General features: G+C 41.1%; 1 protein-coding gene across 2 annotated transcripts in view; it reads right to left on the bottom strand.

Annotated features, from left to right (window-relative positions):
* The window catches only part of cdh23 (cadherin-related 23), a 422,443-nt gene that overhangs the window by 166,467 nt on the left and 238,106 nt on the right, over nt 1-17,870 (bottom strand). For both annotated transcript variants that reach the window (XM_066679568.1, XM_066679567.1), the window contains exons 12-13: nt 9,972-10,121; nt 4,512-4,670 (exon numbers count right to left, since the gene is read on the bottom strand). In XM_066679568.1, coding sequence (XP_066535665.1) covers nt 4,512-4,670; nt 9,972-10,121 — 309 coding nt within the window. The remainder of the gene's footprint in view (nt 1-4,511; nt 4,671-9,971; nt 10,122-17,870) is intronic.

Genomic DNA, 17,870 nt, shown 5'->3' with positions numbered 1-17,870 from the left:
AAACTCCTACCCTGCTGAACCCCACCCACCAAACCCCAACCCTGCTGAACCCCACCCACCAAAGACCTACCCTGTTGAACCCTACCCCTCAGACCCCTTTCCTGCTTTACCCAACCCCCCAGACCCCTACCCTGCTGATTATTATTATTATTATTATTATTGTAAACATGATCAATTACTGGATTTACTTGTTTTAGGTGTAATTCCTGTTTAAATATTCTTTGTTCACCTTCACTGTTATAATGCTTTAGCAACACTGTAATTCACACAGTCACGCTAATAAAGCTTTCTCAATTGAATTGAATTTGAGAGAGAGAGAGCAGACACACTCCACAGAGAGAGGAAGAGAAAGAGAGAGAGAGAGAGAGAGAGAGAGAGACAGAGAGACAGAGACACAGAGAAAGAGATACTGAAAGAGGTCTGACACAAAGCTGCTGCTGCACACTCGTCTCTGTCAGAGTGTCTCCAGGGCCCTGTAGGATGAGACATGGATTTACAAGCCTTTTGCTTGTAGCAGCCCAGTGCAACACAGAACTACAGCATTTCGACTCATTACTCGCCCAGAACACGCAGAAACAGTGTCTACACACACAGAACCGGGGGCGCTGAGTGTGGAGGGTAACACACATGACAGAACAAGGCATACCACATTCACACAGATCGCTGATCAACGTGCTGATTGGTTGGAGGTGGTAGAATGATGTAGTGGAGGTGTGTGATGGTGTAAACAGTGTGTTACTGCAGTGGATTAGAGGCTGTTGCTCCACCCACTGTGTTTAGGGCGGAGTTTGTCAATCATATACTCATATCATATGGTTACAGCTGTTAAACTGATTTACACTTTCTCTCGTACCAGACGGGGTTTGATCGTAAACGATTCGCAGACGACGAAACTGATGGAGGTAAAATCAGCGAAATCACAGCTGTACACAGCTTTAATAAATAAGGCCCAATGTGTCCAGGTGAACCCCAGAACTTACTGCACAGCACCAGGACGAGCGGAGGAACTAATGAAGGGAAGTGATGAGCAGGAGTTATGAGCTGCTCCTCGGTACGTGTTGCCATTTTACATTATTTATGGTTCACCCAGCTGATATTAAAAAGTGACCTTTAATTTACTGAGCACAATCCATACACGCTAATGAAAGGGACTCCAGCAGACCAGTAAACGCAGGCGAGACTCATGAGGGACAGCTACTGATGAGTGTGGCTGGAGTTTAAATACCAGAGAATATCACACTCTTCTGTATTTATAGAGCAATCAGTGAAAAGTGGACACAAGAACAGACGCTGTGCAGAAACGTTTCCGTTTGTTCAGTACAACAGCAGCTATCGACAGATCTGAACGAACACAGTGGCTCCTAAACCGTTCCTGCAGAGCCCCACTTTGTAAATGAGAACATTTACAAGCCCCTACTTTTGCTTCCAAACGTTTTTGATACAAATCTGCAACTTCTTACCGAACAAAACAAAAACAAGTGACAAAACACATTTACAGTGGAATTATTAAGTGAAATGTATTATGTGTTTCATTCACTTGCCTTTCCCACATCCCCAGCCCCAAAGGGGCGCCCCCACGCCTCCACACACTGGGAACCACAGCTGAAAGTGGTGCTTGGGAAAAGCGCAATTTTAGTAATTTAATCCCAAATACAGGGGGTCCTCGACTTACGACGTTGATCCGTTCCTACGTCGTGTCGTAAACCGATTTTCGGTGTAAGTCAGAACATACGTACATACTGTACGTAAATAACATACTGTAAGCCCTGATCCTATCCTCACACAGTAATTATCCTCCTCGGTCCCGAGCCGCGTAGCCGTGTATTCTTCTGCCGCGCCGCGCACACCAAACACGAAGTTCACGTTACCACACAAAACCACTTAAGTTGAAACAAGGCTTTATGCAGTAAATGGGAGATGTGTCGTAACCATGAAACATCGTAACTCGGGACTGACGTAACCCGAGGACCTCCTGTACAGGTATCTCTAATTATTAGGTGTAAAAATACAGTCTAAACATATAACAGAGAGCATAACTGTAATTAAACATTACAACATTCCCACTCTCTTTCTTTTCCATTTTCTGGCAGTAATTAAAGTATTACAAATGACAATCAAAAAAAAAAATTAAGAAAAACTATAAATGAAGCAGTGTGAAAGCAGCGAGTGAAGAGTTTATTGGGCGCTGCATTCATTCTAAACTCCATCAGGAAAAAGCTGCAGAAGACTGTGACGGATCTGTTCGGTTCTCTGGGTTAATACTGTGTCTGTGTTTAGATGATTTAAATGTGGGGACTTCAGTGTTAGGGATGTACTGAATGTAACGTATTAATCCGTCATTTTTAGGTTATTTTTTTGTTGAATAAAATGACAAATGCCATTTTGGTAACACTTTAAAATAAAACTACACTTATAAAGGTTTATAAAAGGTAAAAAAAAACATGTTTATTACATGGTAACTAATTAGGTGATGAACACTTTATAAGTCATTAATAATCATGTGTAACAGAGATAGGGAACTTAACTCTTTATTGTCTTAAACTAAAAGTGAAACTCAGTGAAAACACTCATATGAATAAAGAATAAGCTCAGACCTGAGAATGTGAATTTAGTCATTTCTCACGTTAATGTAAACACTGCGTTATAACTAATGTATAAAAAGACACTCTGTTGGTGGCTAATTCATTAAATGGTTAAATGTATTAACACATGTGGGTTAACGTCGACTGATGGAGGACTCGCAGTGAGGTCAGTATTTGGCGAGATCTGAGGTTTAACTGGAGATGGATGTGGGTTCACTATTTGGCAAACCTCAGGTCACTGTTGCTCTTTCTATCCGTGTGTTATAACAAATTATTAATGACTATTAATGTATTAACAACATAACCATTATTAATAAACAGATTTTAAAGCATTTATAAACCTTTATAAGTGTCGTCTTATTCTAAAGTGGTAGTGCCATTTTTAATGCTATTAAACATTTACCATAAAAATGACAAAAGTGTGGGATAATGTTAAACCCACGCAGTCACAGGAAAAGCACACTACAGTCCTCATAGATAGTGACTGGAGGAGAGAATCCCACCCTGGACCCTGGACCCTGGAGCAGTGCGGCAGTGACACCACCTGCTGCATCTATTGTAAACTGATAGTACTTTACAGTCGGCTCAACTATTATATATTTCACGTTTATTTATCTTTCTCAGCACAGGGACAAAAACACACAGGGAAACTCTAGTTCCTCACGCTGATCTATCACACTCTTGATAACCCGAGTGTGTGTGTGTGTGTGTGTGTGTGTGTGTGTGTGTGTGTCCATCACTCAGCAGCAGATGTGAGCAGGCACGTTGCCAAAGCTGTTGGACTCTGGCTGGGTTTGTTAGGGTTAAATATGAACATGAATCACAGCTCTAGTGTAAACCCGCCTGCCGTATTTAATACGATTTCACTGTTTACTCCCAAGCTTCATGTTAATGTAATAATGAAGTTTGCAGTTTTAGTTTGAGCATCTTCTGAGTTTTCACGCTGCTCGGGCCCTCCTGCTGTAGGTGGCCCCCTGCAGCCACCCCCCACACACACTTTCTCCACACTTCTGATGGTGTATTAAGTCAGTTTAATTACAGTTAAAACACACCACAAATGCCTTAATATATTTAAAGGGAACATATTGTGAAAACTCCCCTTTTTAGTGCATGTGCACATTAATGTGGGGACCTGGAGCCCACCAACCCACACACTGTGAAACAAGACCACCCAGTCAGTGTTCTGTGCGCTGGCTAAGTCAGAAAACATGAGCTAAAACGAGTCGTTCTGATTCCGCTGCGCTTCTGACGTCAAGTGCTGAGACTCTGTGTGAACTAACACCTCCACACAGCTGACTGCACAGCAACATACAACAAGTGTGTGTGTGTGTGTGTGTGCAAAACTTATATATATATATAGCCACTATTACAGAGGTGAGGGAGCAAATCGCTTATTCTTCAGCAGTGGATTCGGAGGAGAATAGACTTAGGCAGCTCCACGTACGTTTAGAAAGAGCCCCATGAAGATTTTCTGGAGTAAGATTCATGAAGACTTATTTTAACACGGCTTTTATTGATTTTATTGAATTGGAACAAGCTTTTTATTGACTCCTTAAGTGTTATTGGTTTATTTTATATCACTTAATTACACAGATGTTCTTTCAGAGAGAGCAGTAACATCAGGTTTAGTGACAGTGACTTTGTCAGCGCTGGTTACTGCTCTATGTTCCTAAATAAACTATGAAAAGAACAGTTTTTTTTTAAATCATTTTTGTACTTTCCACATTTGTTCATTCATTTTATTGCAGTGTGTTTGTGTGGGATTTAGAATGCAACCTAAAAGTAAAGTAATGAGTTCTGAGATTACGTTTTTCAGGATGTAATGAGGACATTAATGCCATTACAATTTTACTAAAGTAGTGAGTAATCAGTAATTAATTTTTTTGTTTTTTGAGTAACTACCGCAGCACGGTCTGAAAGTGTGTTTACCTGTATCCTTAGCAGAGACGTCCCGGTCGGGGTGCTCTCTGGTAAGCTGATGTTGTAGAGCGTCTGGCTGAACACTGGCCGGTTGTCGTTCTCGTTGATGAGGTCGATGAAGACCCTGGCGAAGCCCACATGTTCCGACAGAGACTCGTTGGCGTACAGCTGTGGGCCAGAACAGCAGGGTGAAAAAAATCAGTCTCGGTGGCTACTTACTATCAATAATTCATTTGTGGGTATTGCTGATTTCATTACGATGGCGCTTGCTCTGTGCTTGGCTGTCATTATAATGAATGATTCCATTTGTTATGTGACCAGTGACTTTGAGGGAGGAAGGAAAAGAAGGGAGCGATATGATGGAAAGCTTCTGGAAATATTGCTCTGAAATTAGCAAACGACTTCTGCTACTTTCTATTACTTCATTTGTTTTGGCTCCACACGCCGCTGTGTTTTTATAGTGTGTAATAATACATATAAAGTTTGCCCTTTTTTCCCCAAACACTACAGATGCGTAATAAAACGAGCAGCTGAAGCATGTAGCATTAGCCTAGAGAAGCAGTTATATATTCATACGGTTTCAGCAGTGTATAAATTATTCAGCGGCAGTGAGTGAGATTTCATTGCGACAGTTCCACAGACCCGTGCGCTGTTTAAATTCAGTCAGGGACGGGGGTTAGGGACTCTGCCCTGGTTTCGTAGAAATCTCCAACAACAAACCGCTGAGAGAAAAAAAAAAAAGAAGAAAATCTGATTGTGTGCCGTGCTGAACCGGGGGAAGACACATTATTTAAATGTAGTTTTCTGCTGCTGCCCGGCAGCGGTGAGTGCAGCAGTGTGTCAGTTCAAACAGGAGGACCTGCTGCTCCGGGCTGTGCTCTGTTCAGTCAGAATAAATTAACAGCTCAGCTGCTGCCACTCCAAACAAACACAAGTGCTTTAGCGTCTTTATTGAGACTGAATTACACTCAGAGCTGAAACTCTTCCCACAGTGTTCAGATCGTGGCTTCTCCGATTACAAATATTCTAAACTCTGGAGATGTTTCCACATACTGGAGTATTATATTTAATATATATATAAAATAATATATAATATGTTCTGGTTTCTTCCCACGGTCCAAAAACACACGTTGGTAGGTGGATTGTCGACTCAAAAGTGTCCATAGGTCTGAGTGTGTGAGTGAGTGTGTGTTGCTCTGTGTAGGACTGGCGCCCCCTCCAGGGTGTATTCCCGCCTTGCGCCCAATGATTCCAGGTAGGCTCTGGACCCACCGCGACCCTGAACTGGATAAGGGTTACAGATAATGAATGAATGAATGAATGAATTTAATTGACTGTATGTATGAAATATCAGAGTGAAATAATTCCAACAGCTACTGTTGTCTCATTTTAATATATTTAAACATGTATGTTAAATATATGTCATGGGATATGCATATTGTCGCTGTTCAATTATATACTATCTCCATGTTAGTTTACTCCATCATTTGAACTGTCATGCCTTGGTCCTGCCATCTGTCTGTTTTCCCGGCCATGTGTTCTTTTTATTATGGTTCATGTCTCTGCCCTAGTCCCGCCTTAGTTCCACCCCCTTGTTGTGTCTCCTTTGTAGTCCTGCCCCCTCGTTATCTGTCTCAGGTGTCCCTTGTCTGTGATGTATATTTAAGTTCCTTTGTGTGACTTCCTGTTTGTTGGAAATTCCACCTTTGTTTTGCTCTCTCCAGTCTATGTCTGTCTGTCTGTCTGTCTGTCGATCCCTTTCCTCGATTCGTTTCATTTCATTCTTGCTCCACTTTCACTAGTCTGTTTGTCTCATCTGTTCCTCTTTTACGTTACATGCGATTTCTCTTTGTCTAGTCTCCTTCCCTGAGTGTGCTTGTTTGGTCTGTCTGTCTGCTTCTTATTGTTCCTTCCTTGTGCTTTGTGTACTTGTTTAGGTTTGTCTGTTTAGCTTTCTCTGTCTGTTTAGTTCCCTCTGTTCATGTCTGTGTTCAGCTCTCCCTGTCTTGGTCTGTATGTATCTGTCTCCCAGTTTATACTGTATCTGTCTCTCTAGTCTAGGTCTCTGTTTAGCTCCCTCTGCCCAGGTCATTATGTCCAAGTCTGTCTTTGTTTTGTTATATTTTGTATAAATAAAAGTCTGCTGTGTGATAGCGTGTGTCCTCCCGGCCCTGACATGAACAAAGCAGCTGTCCTTTACATCATTTAATTCCATGAAGAATGAACAAATAGAAACGCTCCAAAGTTGACTTCCATTGAAGGTTATGAAGGGTATTTCCTTCTCCTGTAAAGTGTCTATTTTTATTTTTCACTATTCAGTGATGATAGACTCATGACATATTCAATATACATATTACTGAATGGACATGAATCCTACACCCCCCACCCCCCTCAGAAATGCAACTATGCATCGGAACAACGCAGACCACAGTGACTCTGATTGGTCCACAGTTGTACAAACATGGATCAAGCCGAGGAGAGATAACTGAGGAAGTTCAGAAATATGGACTGCTCTTGTCCACACTACAGAGACTGCAGACAGCAGCAAGTTCACAGCAAGAGATTTCTTCCCATGGAAACACGGTTTTAGACGTCACAGACCAAACAAAGATGTGGAAGAGCTTCAGGGGAAAAATGGGGACAGACCCAGGTGGGAAAAATGCCAGAGTTGTATTTGTTTCTTTCCTGGCATCACATGCAAACTACGCTCCGTCCCAAAAACTGCCCTACTCCCTACATAGTGCACTGTGTGTTATAATACTGCACACAGACAGTGCACTAAGTGTTAAACAGGGAGAGCTAAAGCTAAAAGCCCAATTTAAATGTTTTATTTATGTGACATACGATGATTTTATGACGTACAGAGGGTGGAGGGAGATATTTGAGATTCAGTCCTGGTGATCTGGTGGTACACACCAACACACAAGTATAAAGTCTCACGGCAGCTTAGGGCACTTCAAGTAATAAATAAAAACGGGTGGACAGTTACGCATATTAACAAGATCCTTAATGATAAATTGATTGGCTGATATTATCAGTGGATAATTATGACTTACAGTTCTATCAGTTTCACTGAGAATATCTGATAATTCATCTGTCATTTTTAAAATATGACTATATATTCCAGACGCCCTCAATAATGTGACAAAATGTTATTATTATACCCCTCCAGTGTAACTCTCACTGTAACACACACTTATTAATAACAAAGAAATCGTTTTTTTTTTTAGTTTAATCAGCGCACTGTGAAACTCCCAAACAATACACAGTGTATTCAAGAGAAATGGGCTTCTTTGGATGGAACTGCTTTATGTGCAAATTTGCTTTATGTAATTCATACATACAAACCTCCTTATGAATGAACACACACTGGATGATGTCTGACAACTGTAACAGCTTTGGATCCTGTACTGCCTCTGGACGTGATATTTATTCAATACGGCACGTTTCTGAAGTGGTTTCATTAATGTTGCCTGAAACAGACGAGCTGCACAACAGCCTTCAAATGGGGTTGGGATGGAGTTGAGCTGTGGTGTATCAGAGACGCCGTCTTTTTAATATTCCAGCTCTGGGCTGGTGTTTGGACGCGCTGTCCCAGTGACAGATGAATGTTTTGCTTTGTGTCAGTGTTTTAGCCCGAGTGAAATAAGTTAGATCTTTTCTTACTGTCGAAAAAGATGAATAGATCTCCACTCTGACCTTGAAGAGAAGAGCAGTCGAAACTATCACAAATACCACAGTGCATTTAAAAGATCCTCTGACGAAGCACAACATACAGCGTTTATAACACCTGTTACAGCTGATCTGAGCAGGTATTTTTGGGGCCAGGTTTATGAGGGAAGGGAAGAGGGATCGGGAGCTCAGGGGGGGTGGTGAAGAGTGACCTGATCATAAGTTTTGGGTAATGACCAAAGAAATTGGACGCCTCTCTCTGGGGGTATATCAGACACGGCCAACAGGGAACAAGGCCCCAGCGGGGACCCAGGACTCGCTGGAAGGATTAAATCTCCCAGCTGGCTTGAGAAAGTCTGAGGGACCTCTGGGAGGATCTGGAGAAAGCTCCAGGGGACAGAGACGCCTGAGCCTGTTGCCCTGGGGCCACTGCAACACTGACGAGGATTAATGCCACTTTCACCCTAGAAGCGCCGTGGTGAATGCGGTGACCTTTTTGCTTGCTCTACATTTTTCCCACAATAATGCCACCTACAAGTCTTTATTGTTTGTGTACACTCTTAAAAATAAAGGTGCTGCAAAAAGTTCTTTGAGCAATGCCATAGAGGAACCACTTTCGGTTCCATAAAGAACCATTTTTGCTGATATTTTTAAATAGGTAAAGAACCTTAAGGCCGAGTGATGGCTTTTTAAAGCTTTAAAAAGTTCTTCACATGTGACTTTTTTAAACATTTTTTTTTTCTTTTATTGAACCGAAATGGTTCTTCTATGGCGTCGCTCAAAGAACATTTAGTAGCACCTTTTTATTTTTAAAAGTGTGCTACCTAAATAAAAATAAACTTAAAAATATAACAGCAATAAAAACCTGACTTTGGTCTCTGAGTGTAACACTGTTGCTACAATTTAAAACACAGCTGTTTGTTGACATGTTTATTGGCCTAGATCAAACATACAGGAAAATGGCTGTATTCTGTACTGTTTCTGCATAAAAAAACGTGTGTCAAAAATAGACCCAAAGCATATGTCTGTGCTTCACGCATGCGGTGGCACATGGCATTCGCAGCCTCTGTGAAAGGCTACACTGATTAATATAGCATCTTATTGCGTGCGGGTTGTGGCACATTTACCGCGTTCCGTGTGAAATTTTCTTAAGGGTAAAAGAAAATAATGACAGTGACGATGATGATGATGATGATCTGATCAAACACTGCTCCTCTCACCTTTTCTGAATCCAGTGGCTCCTCTGGCTGCTGAGTTCTGACTGTAGACTGAACAGGCCTCAGTGAGAGACAAAAGCTGCTGATATAATATCTTTAATATCTCCTTAATTCCACATTATTGAGATTTCCAATTATTTACAAATAAATAAATCAATTAAAACAAACCTAAAAACAGTTTTGAACTTTATTTTTGTGTCATTTGTTCAGAAATATATATCAAAACCATGAAAGGAGACCGCGCTCCCTATCCTTAACCTCTGCTGTAATTCAGCCTGAAACGCAGGTGTTTTCATGGCTGTTATCAATGTGTGAACAGGTACCTATTTGCAATTTGGAAGCTGTATTTCAATTGGCCAAATCACGCTGTGGCCACAAATTCAAGGGGTAAGCTTTGAAATAGGTCTGAAATAGGGGCGGGCGGAGAGGGCACATGAAGAACTGTGATTGTGGAAAACGACTGATTGCTCATTTAATATTAATAATGGAATAGAATCAGTACAGACCAGGTGAGGGTCAGGTCAGGGTCCAGTCCGGTTCAGGTCAGAACAGGTCAGGTCAAAGTCAACAGTTTACTCACAGAGAAGCTGTAGCTCCTGATCGTCTCAAAGTCCAGAGGCACGGCTACTCGCACTCGGATATCAGCTCGACCCTGCACCGACGTCGGCGAGATGGTGAAGTGGTCAGAGTTATTCCCCATCAGAATGACCTCAAACATACTGTTAACTCCCTGTGAGTGAGAGAGAGAGAGAGAGAGAGAGAGAGAGAGAGAGTTTTCACACTTGGACTGTTTCAGTCTGTTGAGTCATGGTTTCTTTTGCATATGTGAATATAAGAATATACAGCCCTTAGATGAGTGTTGAGTGTTGCAGGGCTGGGTTCTGAGCTCTGTGGCAGCTCTAATGTGAAGAGATCCAGACAAAGCAAATAAGTCCACTTTAAAGTCTGATTACAGTGTGAACTCAAAAAGAAGTGAGGATGTGTGCAACTACGTTCTGAAGATCTGTGTCGTCACTGTCCAGTGAAAAACATGCATCTCCATTTTGTGGATTTGTTGTTGAATACATCACTTGGACACAACGGCTGTCCTTCACTTGGTGCCCCACAATGACATTGGAATACAATGTTTTTACACTGACATCCACTGAAGTAAGTAAGTAAGTAAATTTTATTTTTATAAAGAAGGAAACAGCTCCTCAGATCACCACTTACACAACACAAACAGACATCAAACACTAACACAGACATCAATCCTTCAATCCACCTTTCACCAGATTAACAGCTGCTGAAAGCAGGGTGAGATAAATTAGTTTTTGGATTTAAAAACAGTTAGCAATGAGGCAAAGCTAATGGCGCTTGGGAGTCTTTTGGTGACTTTGTGTGCAGCAACAGCAAAGGCACCATCCCCTTTAAGCTTGAGATGAGCCCATGGGCCAAATAAAAGTGACAGTGACGTTGACCTTAAAGATCTTACAGGCGTGGACATGTAAAGCATGTACACAATATAAACAGGTGCACAACCATCCAAGGCTTTAAAAGCCATCAATAAAATCTTATAGTGAATTCTGCAATGCACTGGGAGGCAATGTAAAGAAGCCAAGACTGGAGTGACATGGGAAGGCTTTTCCTTCTCCTGTAAATTTACTATCCAGGTTTTTCCTTGGACAGTGATGATATGATCACAGTCTCAAAACATTTCCATTTGTCCATGCACCATAAAACTTTTACACAGTGCAAAGCTGTTGAACCAAATTGATGGAGAGACATAATTTGACGTGACACTGGGGTTTTAAAATGCAGGGCTTGAAAACAAAGGATCAGAACCAGAAGTGCAGAGCTCTGTAGACATTAGACTTGTCACAGTAATTACGTTATCCACTTATCGTACAATATATGGACATTTCCTCAATAGTTTTAGTGACCTCAATGTTGCCCTTTGTGTTTTCTTGTGCATTTGTTTACATAAGAATGAACACTGACACTAATTTAGACACTCGCTCTGTTCGCTGGTTTTCTCTGTTCTTTGCAATATCTTGTTTGTTTGAAAATGATTTCCAATGTTTGAATGTGTTTAATAACTACATATTTGCTAAAAGTTCCATGCTCTTTAAAGTGCTGTATTTGCATTATTCTACAGGGTGGGTCATTTATAGGGATACACCTTAATAAAATGGGAATGGTTGGTGATATTAATTTCCTGTTTGTGGCACATTAGTATATGGGAGGGGGTAAACTTTTCAAGATGGGTGGTGACATGGTGGCCATTTTGAAGTCAGCCATTTTGGATCCAAATGTGATGTTGTTTTTGTACACAGTGCTGGCGGCGAAGGTTGTTGATGGCAGGTAGTTGTGCGTCTATGATGTGCGTCTTTTGTAGGGCCTTCCTGTCAGCCACAGTACAGCCTCCACACCACACAGTCACACAATTGGTCAGTACACTACTGATGTGAATATGAGTACAGTAGCAATGCAACATGAGCGTCAAGAACAAGGAATGGACTAATTTAAGACATTATTATTACCTAATCTGACATAGTGACCATCATGAAATACATACTGTGTAGTCTGTCCCCAGCATCAGCCAGCTAGCTAAACCTGAACTAAACTAAGCTCAGAGTTCGCTAGGCTAACTTAGCAGCTAACCAGAGCTGGAGCTGAGAGAGACTCCTGAAATAAAGATATGTCAGACAATGTCTCATTACTGCCATTCTCCAGCAGAGCAGTGCTGAGAGGGAGCCGGCATTTGGGCCTCTTTCAGAGAGAGAGAGAGAGAGAGAGAAACATAACTAGAGGGTAAAAGTTCAAGAACTTTCGTGAATTTGGCATGTCACGTATTGCTAGCATTGTTGCTACATTAGCTTATATGCTACTTAATAGCTATGACTTTAAATTTATAGAACAATCTATCCAATACTACCTTTCAAATACCACCAGCTTAAAGAGATTTCTAATATACTGACTGACACCTTACCAGAAAATTCCACTTAAAAAAAATCCCTATTTAAATCAGACTTCCACCTTAAATTAATGACTGCCTCAAATAACCCTTAAAATGACCGCGAATACATTTTGATTGCCACCTTTAAAAACATCCCACCTTAAGAAACCCACAATTTTATTAAGACATCCACCTTGAAAACAACGTTATTTAGATTTCCACCTTAAAGATGACCTTTAAAATCTTACAGTCTGCCTGTATATTTCTGTGTCCCTCCCTCTCTCCCACACACAGACGCAGACACACACACACACACACACACAGCCAAATCCAGACTTAAATTAATTTCTACGGGGGTCCACTCTCCAAACAAATGCTTATAGCTTGAAACTTTTTCTAGTTCATTTTTAAACCAAACATATGGTAGCGAAAAGAACACACTGGGGATCGATCTGGTGTAAAAAAAATCAATTTGAGCAATAATTGATTGTGTCATGATGAGTTAATCACAGAACAAATTTTTGAAAAAAAATGCACAGAGCTGCTCTGAAATACATTGAACTCTATGGAAGCCAAAACCCTCCCTAGTGCTGAACAAAAATTCATAATTCAAAAACCGTGTTTTCAAATGTTCTCAGATTTACAGGTGATAGAAAGGGGACATTCCTCTGCCATTTTAAATGAAGTCTCTAGGTGAAAATATGAGGAAATTATGGGGAAATATTCGGCTGAAATGTGAAAAAAAGGATTTCCGGACAGAGGAGTTAGTCTGCAATGACATCACGCACTCTAGCCATCCCCCATTTAAGTGAAAGAAGGGATGTTAAAGGAGGGATTAAACATGACGGATGAGTGCGAGAGGTCAGATTTTTGACATGATGGGTCTCTGTATATCTGGGTCTGACAGTCAAATTTCGTGGCTGTAGCTTCAAAACTGACTGAGAGTCGGTTGGATTTTCAGCCAATGCATTCCTATGGGAAAATTTCATCATTTTGAAAGCTCGTATTCTGAAATCCGTAAGTTGGATCGCTCCAAAAAGAACAAGCAACTCGAGTTGGCATAGGATTTATGACTGTGTGAAGTTTTGTGGCTGTAGCATGAAAACCCTAGGAGGAGTAGCATTTTACATTTTGCGAATAGAATAATAATAAGAAGGTAGAAGAAAACGGAATAAGATTTTGAAGAACAGTAATATGGCTTTAACAAGCCAAATTAATAAAACTGAGAATTTTTAATTCTGAAATGTTCTTAATGTTCTGGCTTGTGGTATTAATGCTTTGACAATACTCTGTGTGAATATGGTCCTGAAAAAAACCCACTGAAATGAAGAAGGAAGAACAGAATGTGTGGGATCTAGTAAGTGAAGGAGGAAAGGACAGATACAGCCTCATGTTTTGAGCTCTCTGTTCCATCCCTGCACTGCTAAAGGCCAAGTGTATGCAGGCCTAGCTCTGTAAATGGGGAAATAAACTAAGGGTCTGAGACCAAACTGACTCAGGCGATCTCTTTGTGCGTTGCTGGCTGAGACACAGGCGAGAAACTGAATCTGGAGGTGTTTGGAAGGTGGAGAGACCTCTGAACATTGAAAGGCATAAACAGAGATAAGGACGTTACTCTACTGTTGCTGACATTTTTCAGATTAGAGGTATTACTTTATTTAAGGTGGGACTGACTAAGAATACTCACTTTCCAAGAAAGTAATCACAGAGCGAAAGTGCTACAAAACTAAACAGCTCGAGTTACAAATGAGTTTCTGTGAGAATTCAAACTGTGAATAAAAACTTACAGACAATTTACACTTCAGACACCAACAAGATACATTTGGCATCAAACTCAAACACACCATTCCACCATGAAAAATGACAGAGCTTCTGAATGGACACACATTTTGGGATCGTTTGTCACCAAACAGTAGCCCCCCAGATTCATCGTCATTGCCTTTAAAGCTCCAGTAACTAAGATTTTTTTTTTACAATTTAAACTAGTAGTATTAATAAGGTAGGTGGTGGCAAAATACTGTATTAATTGTAGAACTGTGCTGGTACAACCATTCCTGCAATGCCTAGTATATTCAATCTAAAAACTGATTGGACTGGTAGGTTTTCATGTACTGTTTGTGCAAACAAACAAACAAATGGTAAATAGCCACCTATCACTATTCTCTCAGTTTGAAAGGCTGTTCTCACTGTCATTTTCTATATAAAGTGACTGAGTGGACGTTGTATATAGATGTTGGACACACTCCAAACTAGTTTCCTTGTGGTTCTGGACGTGATTAATATTTTCTACTTCCCAATTATGGAAAAGAACAGTTAGACTGAGCTTATTCTCTCTCTTGTGAATACTCCACACCGTCACTGCACTAATTTTAAATGTTTGTAAGATTCATACGCTCTGAGTTCACACCACATTACGTTGTAAAAGTACTCATCCGCATGCTTGGTGTAATTCCACATTCTCACCAGAGAGGTCTCTAAATCCCCAAATCTCCAAAACTTAAGGACTATAGCTTTAAGTTATCAATGATTCCAGGTCCACCCAGCCATTTCCACCTCCACCCCCAGCACCACAGCGCCCCCTAGCAGTACTGTACAAGACAGTGGTCTGTTTAGATCTCTCATCAGGGGCTTTGTGAATGATTGTTCTCTCTCTCTATCGCTCTCTGAACTACTCTTATCATTTCCTACCATCTTCTCATCTTCTTTCACTCTTACACTCATTCAAGCTAATAATCGCTCTCTCTCTCTCTGTGTGTGTGTGCATGAGGAGACGGGTCAGAGGTTTACTCTTATCTGAACTCCCCAGAGACAATCCCACCTCTATGCTTCACACACACAGCGCTGCATCTCTCTCTCTCTCTCTCTCTCATACACACACACATTCTTCCCCAAACTCAAAAACTAACACACACTCACTACAAAGGCACTTGGTTTAATGAATTGCAGCAGCAACGGCAGAAAATTACAGAACACCCACCCATGCCCACACACACACACACACCACTGCTGGATCCCATTTGCAGGCGAAGTGGTTCGTGACCGTGGAGCAAGCGAATGATCCAGGGAGAGAAAATTGTTTTGGAGTTCAATAAACATTTAACCCGAGGTGTTCCGCTGCAGAACCAAACAAGGAGGAAAAAAGAGATTAACCTTTTTAAAAAGAACAGCACCGAGCGCAGAGTGGACCTCGGAGAAGGGGCTGAGGAACTCCACTCCTGGTTAATCTGTCATATTCATCCCTCTCTTTGTCTGCGGGTTTAGGGGGAGCACTGCCCAGGCCGTGGAAGGTGATTGAGGGCATGAATGTAAAATTAGCAGCTTCTAACTGTGAGGTTCAGCTCAGTGGAGCTCTGCACAGAGAAGACCAGAGGCTAAAGACGCTCTTTAACACTTCACAGCATTAGAGCACACACTCAGGGTGCACCACACTGAGTTAAATGGGACCTAAAGCGCTACATTTTATTAAGCACAGTTTAATATTTTAGTGCTAAAACTTTTAAACATCAGCAGTAACTGAGTCAAACCAGTCGCTGTTACCCAGGTTTTTCAGCCTGGTCTCCAGCTGATTTCACACACGTTTGAATGAAAGACCATTCCCAGGAGTCATGCAATGTTAAATATACTTGGTAAAAAACTAAACCTAACCCAAAACCTCCACCTGAACCTCCACCTAAACTTAACCTAAAACCTACACCTCAATCTACACCTAAACTAAACTTAACCCAAAACCTACATATGAACCTACACCTAAACTAAAATTAACCTAAAACTTCACCTGAACCTACACCTAAACTAAACTTAACCTGAAACCTACACCTAAACTTAACCCAAAACCTACACCTCAACCTACACCTAAACTAAACTTAACCCAAAACCTACACCTAAACTAAACCTAACCCAAAACCTACACCTGAACCTCCACCTAAACTAAGCTTAACCCAAAACCTACACCTGAACCTCCACCTAAACTTAACCTAAAACCTACACCTCAATCTACACCTAAACTTAACCTAAAACTACACCTGAACCTACACCTAAACTAAACTTAACCCAAAACCTACACATGAACCTACACCTAAACTAAAATTAACCTAAAACTTCACCTGAACCTACACCTAAACTAAACTTAACCTGAAACCTACACCTAAACTTAACCCAAAACCTACACCTCAACCTACACCTAAACTAAACTTAACCCAAAACCTACACCTGAACCTACACCTAAACTTAACCCGAAACCTACACCTAAATTTAACCAGAGACCTACACCTAAACCTACACCTCAACCTACACCTAAACTTACCCCGAAACCTACACCTAAACTTAACCCAAAACCTACACCTGAACCTACACCTAAACTTAACCCGAAACCTACACCTAAATTTAACCAGAGACCTACACCTAAACCTACACCTGAACCTACACCTAAACTTAACCCGAAACCTACACCTGAACCTACACCTAAACTTAACCAGAAACCTACACCTGAACCTACACCTAAACTTAACCAGAAACCTACACCTAAACTTAACCCAAAACCTAAACCTCAACCAACACCTAAACTAAACTTAACCCAAAACCTACACCTGAACCTACACCTAAACTAAACTTAACCTAAAACCTACACCTCAACTTTCACCTAAACTTAACCTAAAACCTACACCTCAACCTACACCTAAACTTACCCCGAAACCTACACCTAAACTTAACCAGAGACCTACACCTAAACTTAACCCGAGACCTACACCTGAACCTACACCTAAATTTAACCCAAAACCTACACCTGACCCTACACTTAAACTTAACCCGAAACCTACACCTAAACTTAACCCGAAACCTACACCTGAACCTACACCTAAACTTAACCCAAAATCTAAACCTGAACCTACACCTAAACTTAACCCGAAACCTACACCTAAACTTAACCCAAAATCTACACCTTAACCTACACCTAAACTTAACCCAAAACTACACCTAAACTAAACTTAACCCAAAACCTACACCTGAACTTAACCCAAGACCTACACCTGAACTTAACCTGAACTTATCTTAACACTAAGCTACCAAATGATAGTGAAGACAAACTGTTGATTTGGTGTAGGGCCATCACTAACAGAAAACACATCACTTATTGATTGTAAAATAAATACAAATCACAATGAAGTAAAACAGAAATGCTTCACATTTCTGGAGTGAATTTTAGTCATTTATCTATCCTTGTTTTTCCCTGTGATTGGTTGGATCATGTAAAATAATGATAATACTACGAAGTACAATAAGGAAACGATTCATTGCTGAAGTGGAGGAGAATGAGAGTGTGTGTACATTTACAATGTGACTGGGAAGAGAGAGGGGAGGCCCCTGAGGGAGCGAGGCCAGGTTTGTTCTCTCCCTCATTTCTGTGACATTTTTGAGCCTCGCTAAGCCACGGTCATCCCTCATAGCAGGTCTGCACGGTTAGTGTTCTCCTCTAAGCTTGTAGAGCTTTGCAGTGGTGTTTTGTGAACATCAGTGGGAAAAGCAGCTGTGGAGCTCCACATG

The sequence above is a fragment of the Hoplias malabaricus genome, chromosome 8, assembly GCF_029633855.1.
Source record: "Hoplias malabaricus isolate fHopMal1 chromosome 8, fHopMal1.hap1, whole genome shotgun sequence".
NCBI classification, from domain to species: Eukaryota; Metazoa; Chordata; class Actinopteri; order Characiformes; family Erythrinidae; genus Hoplias; species Hoplias malabaricus.
This window is presented reverse-complemented; position numbering and strand designations above follow the sequence as displayed.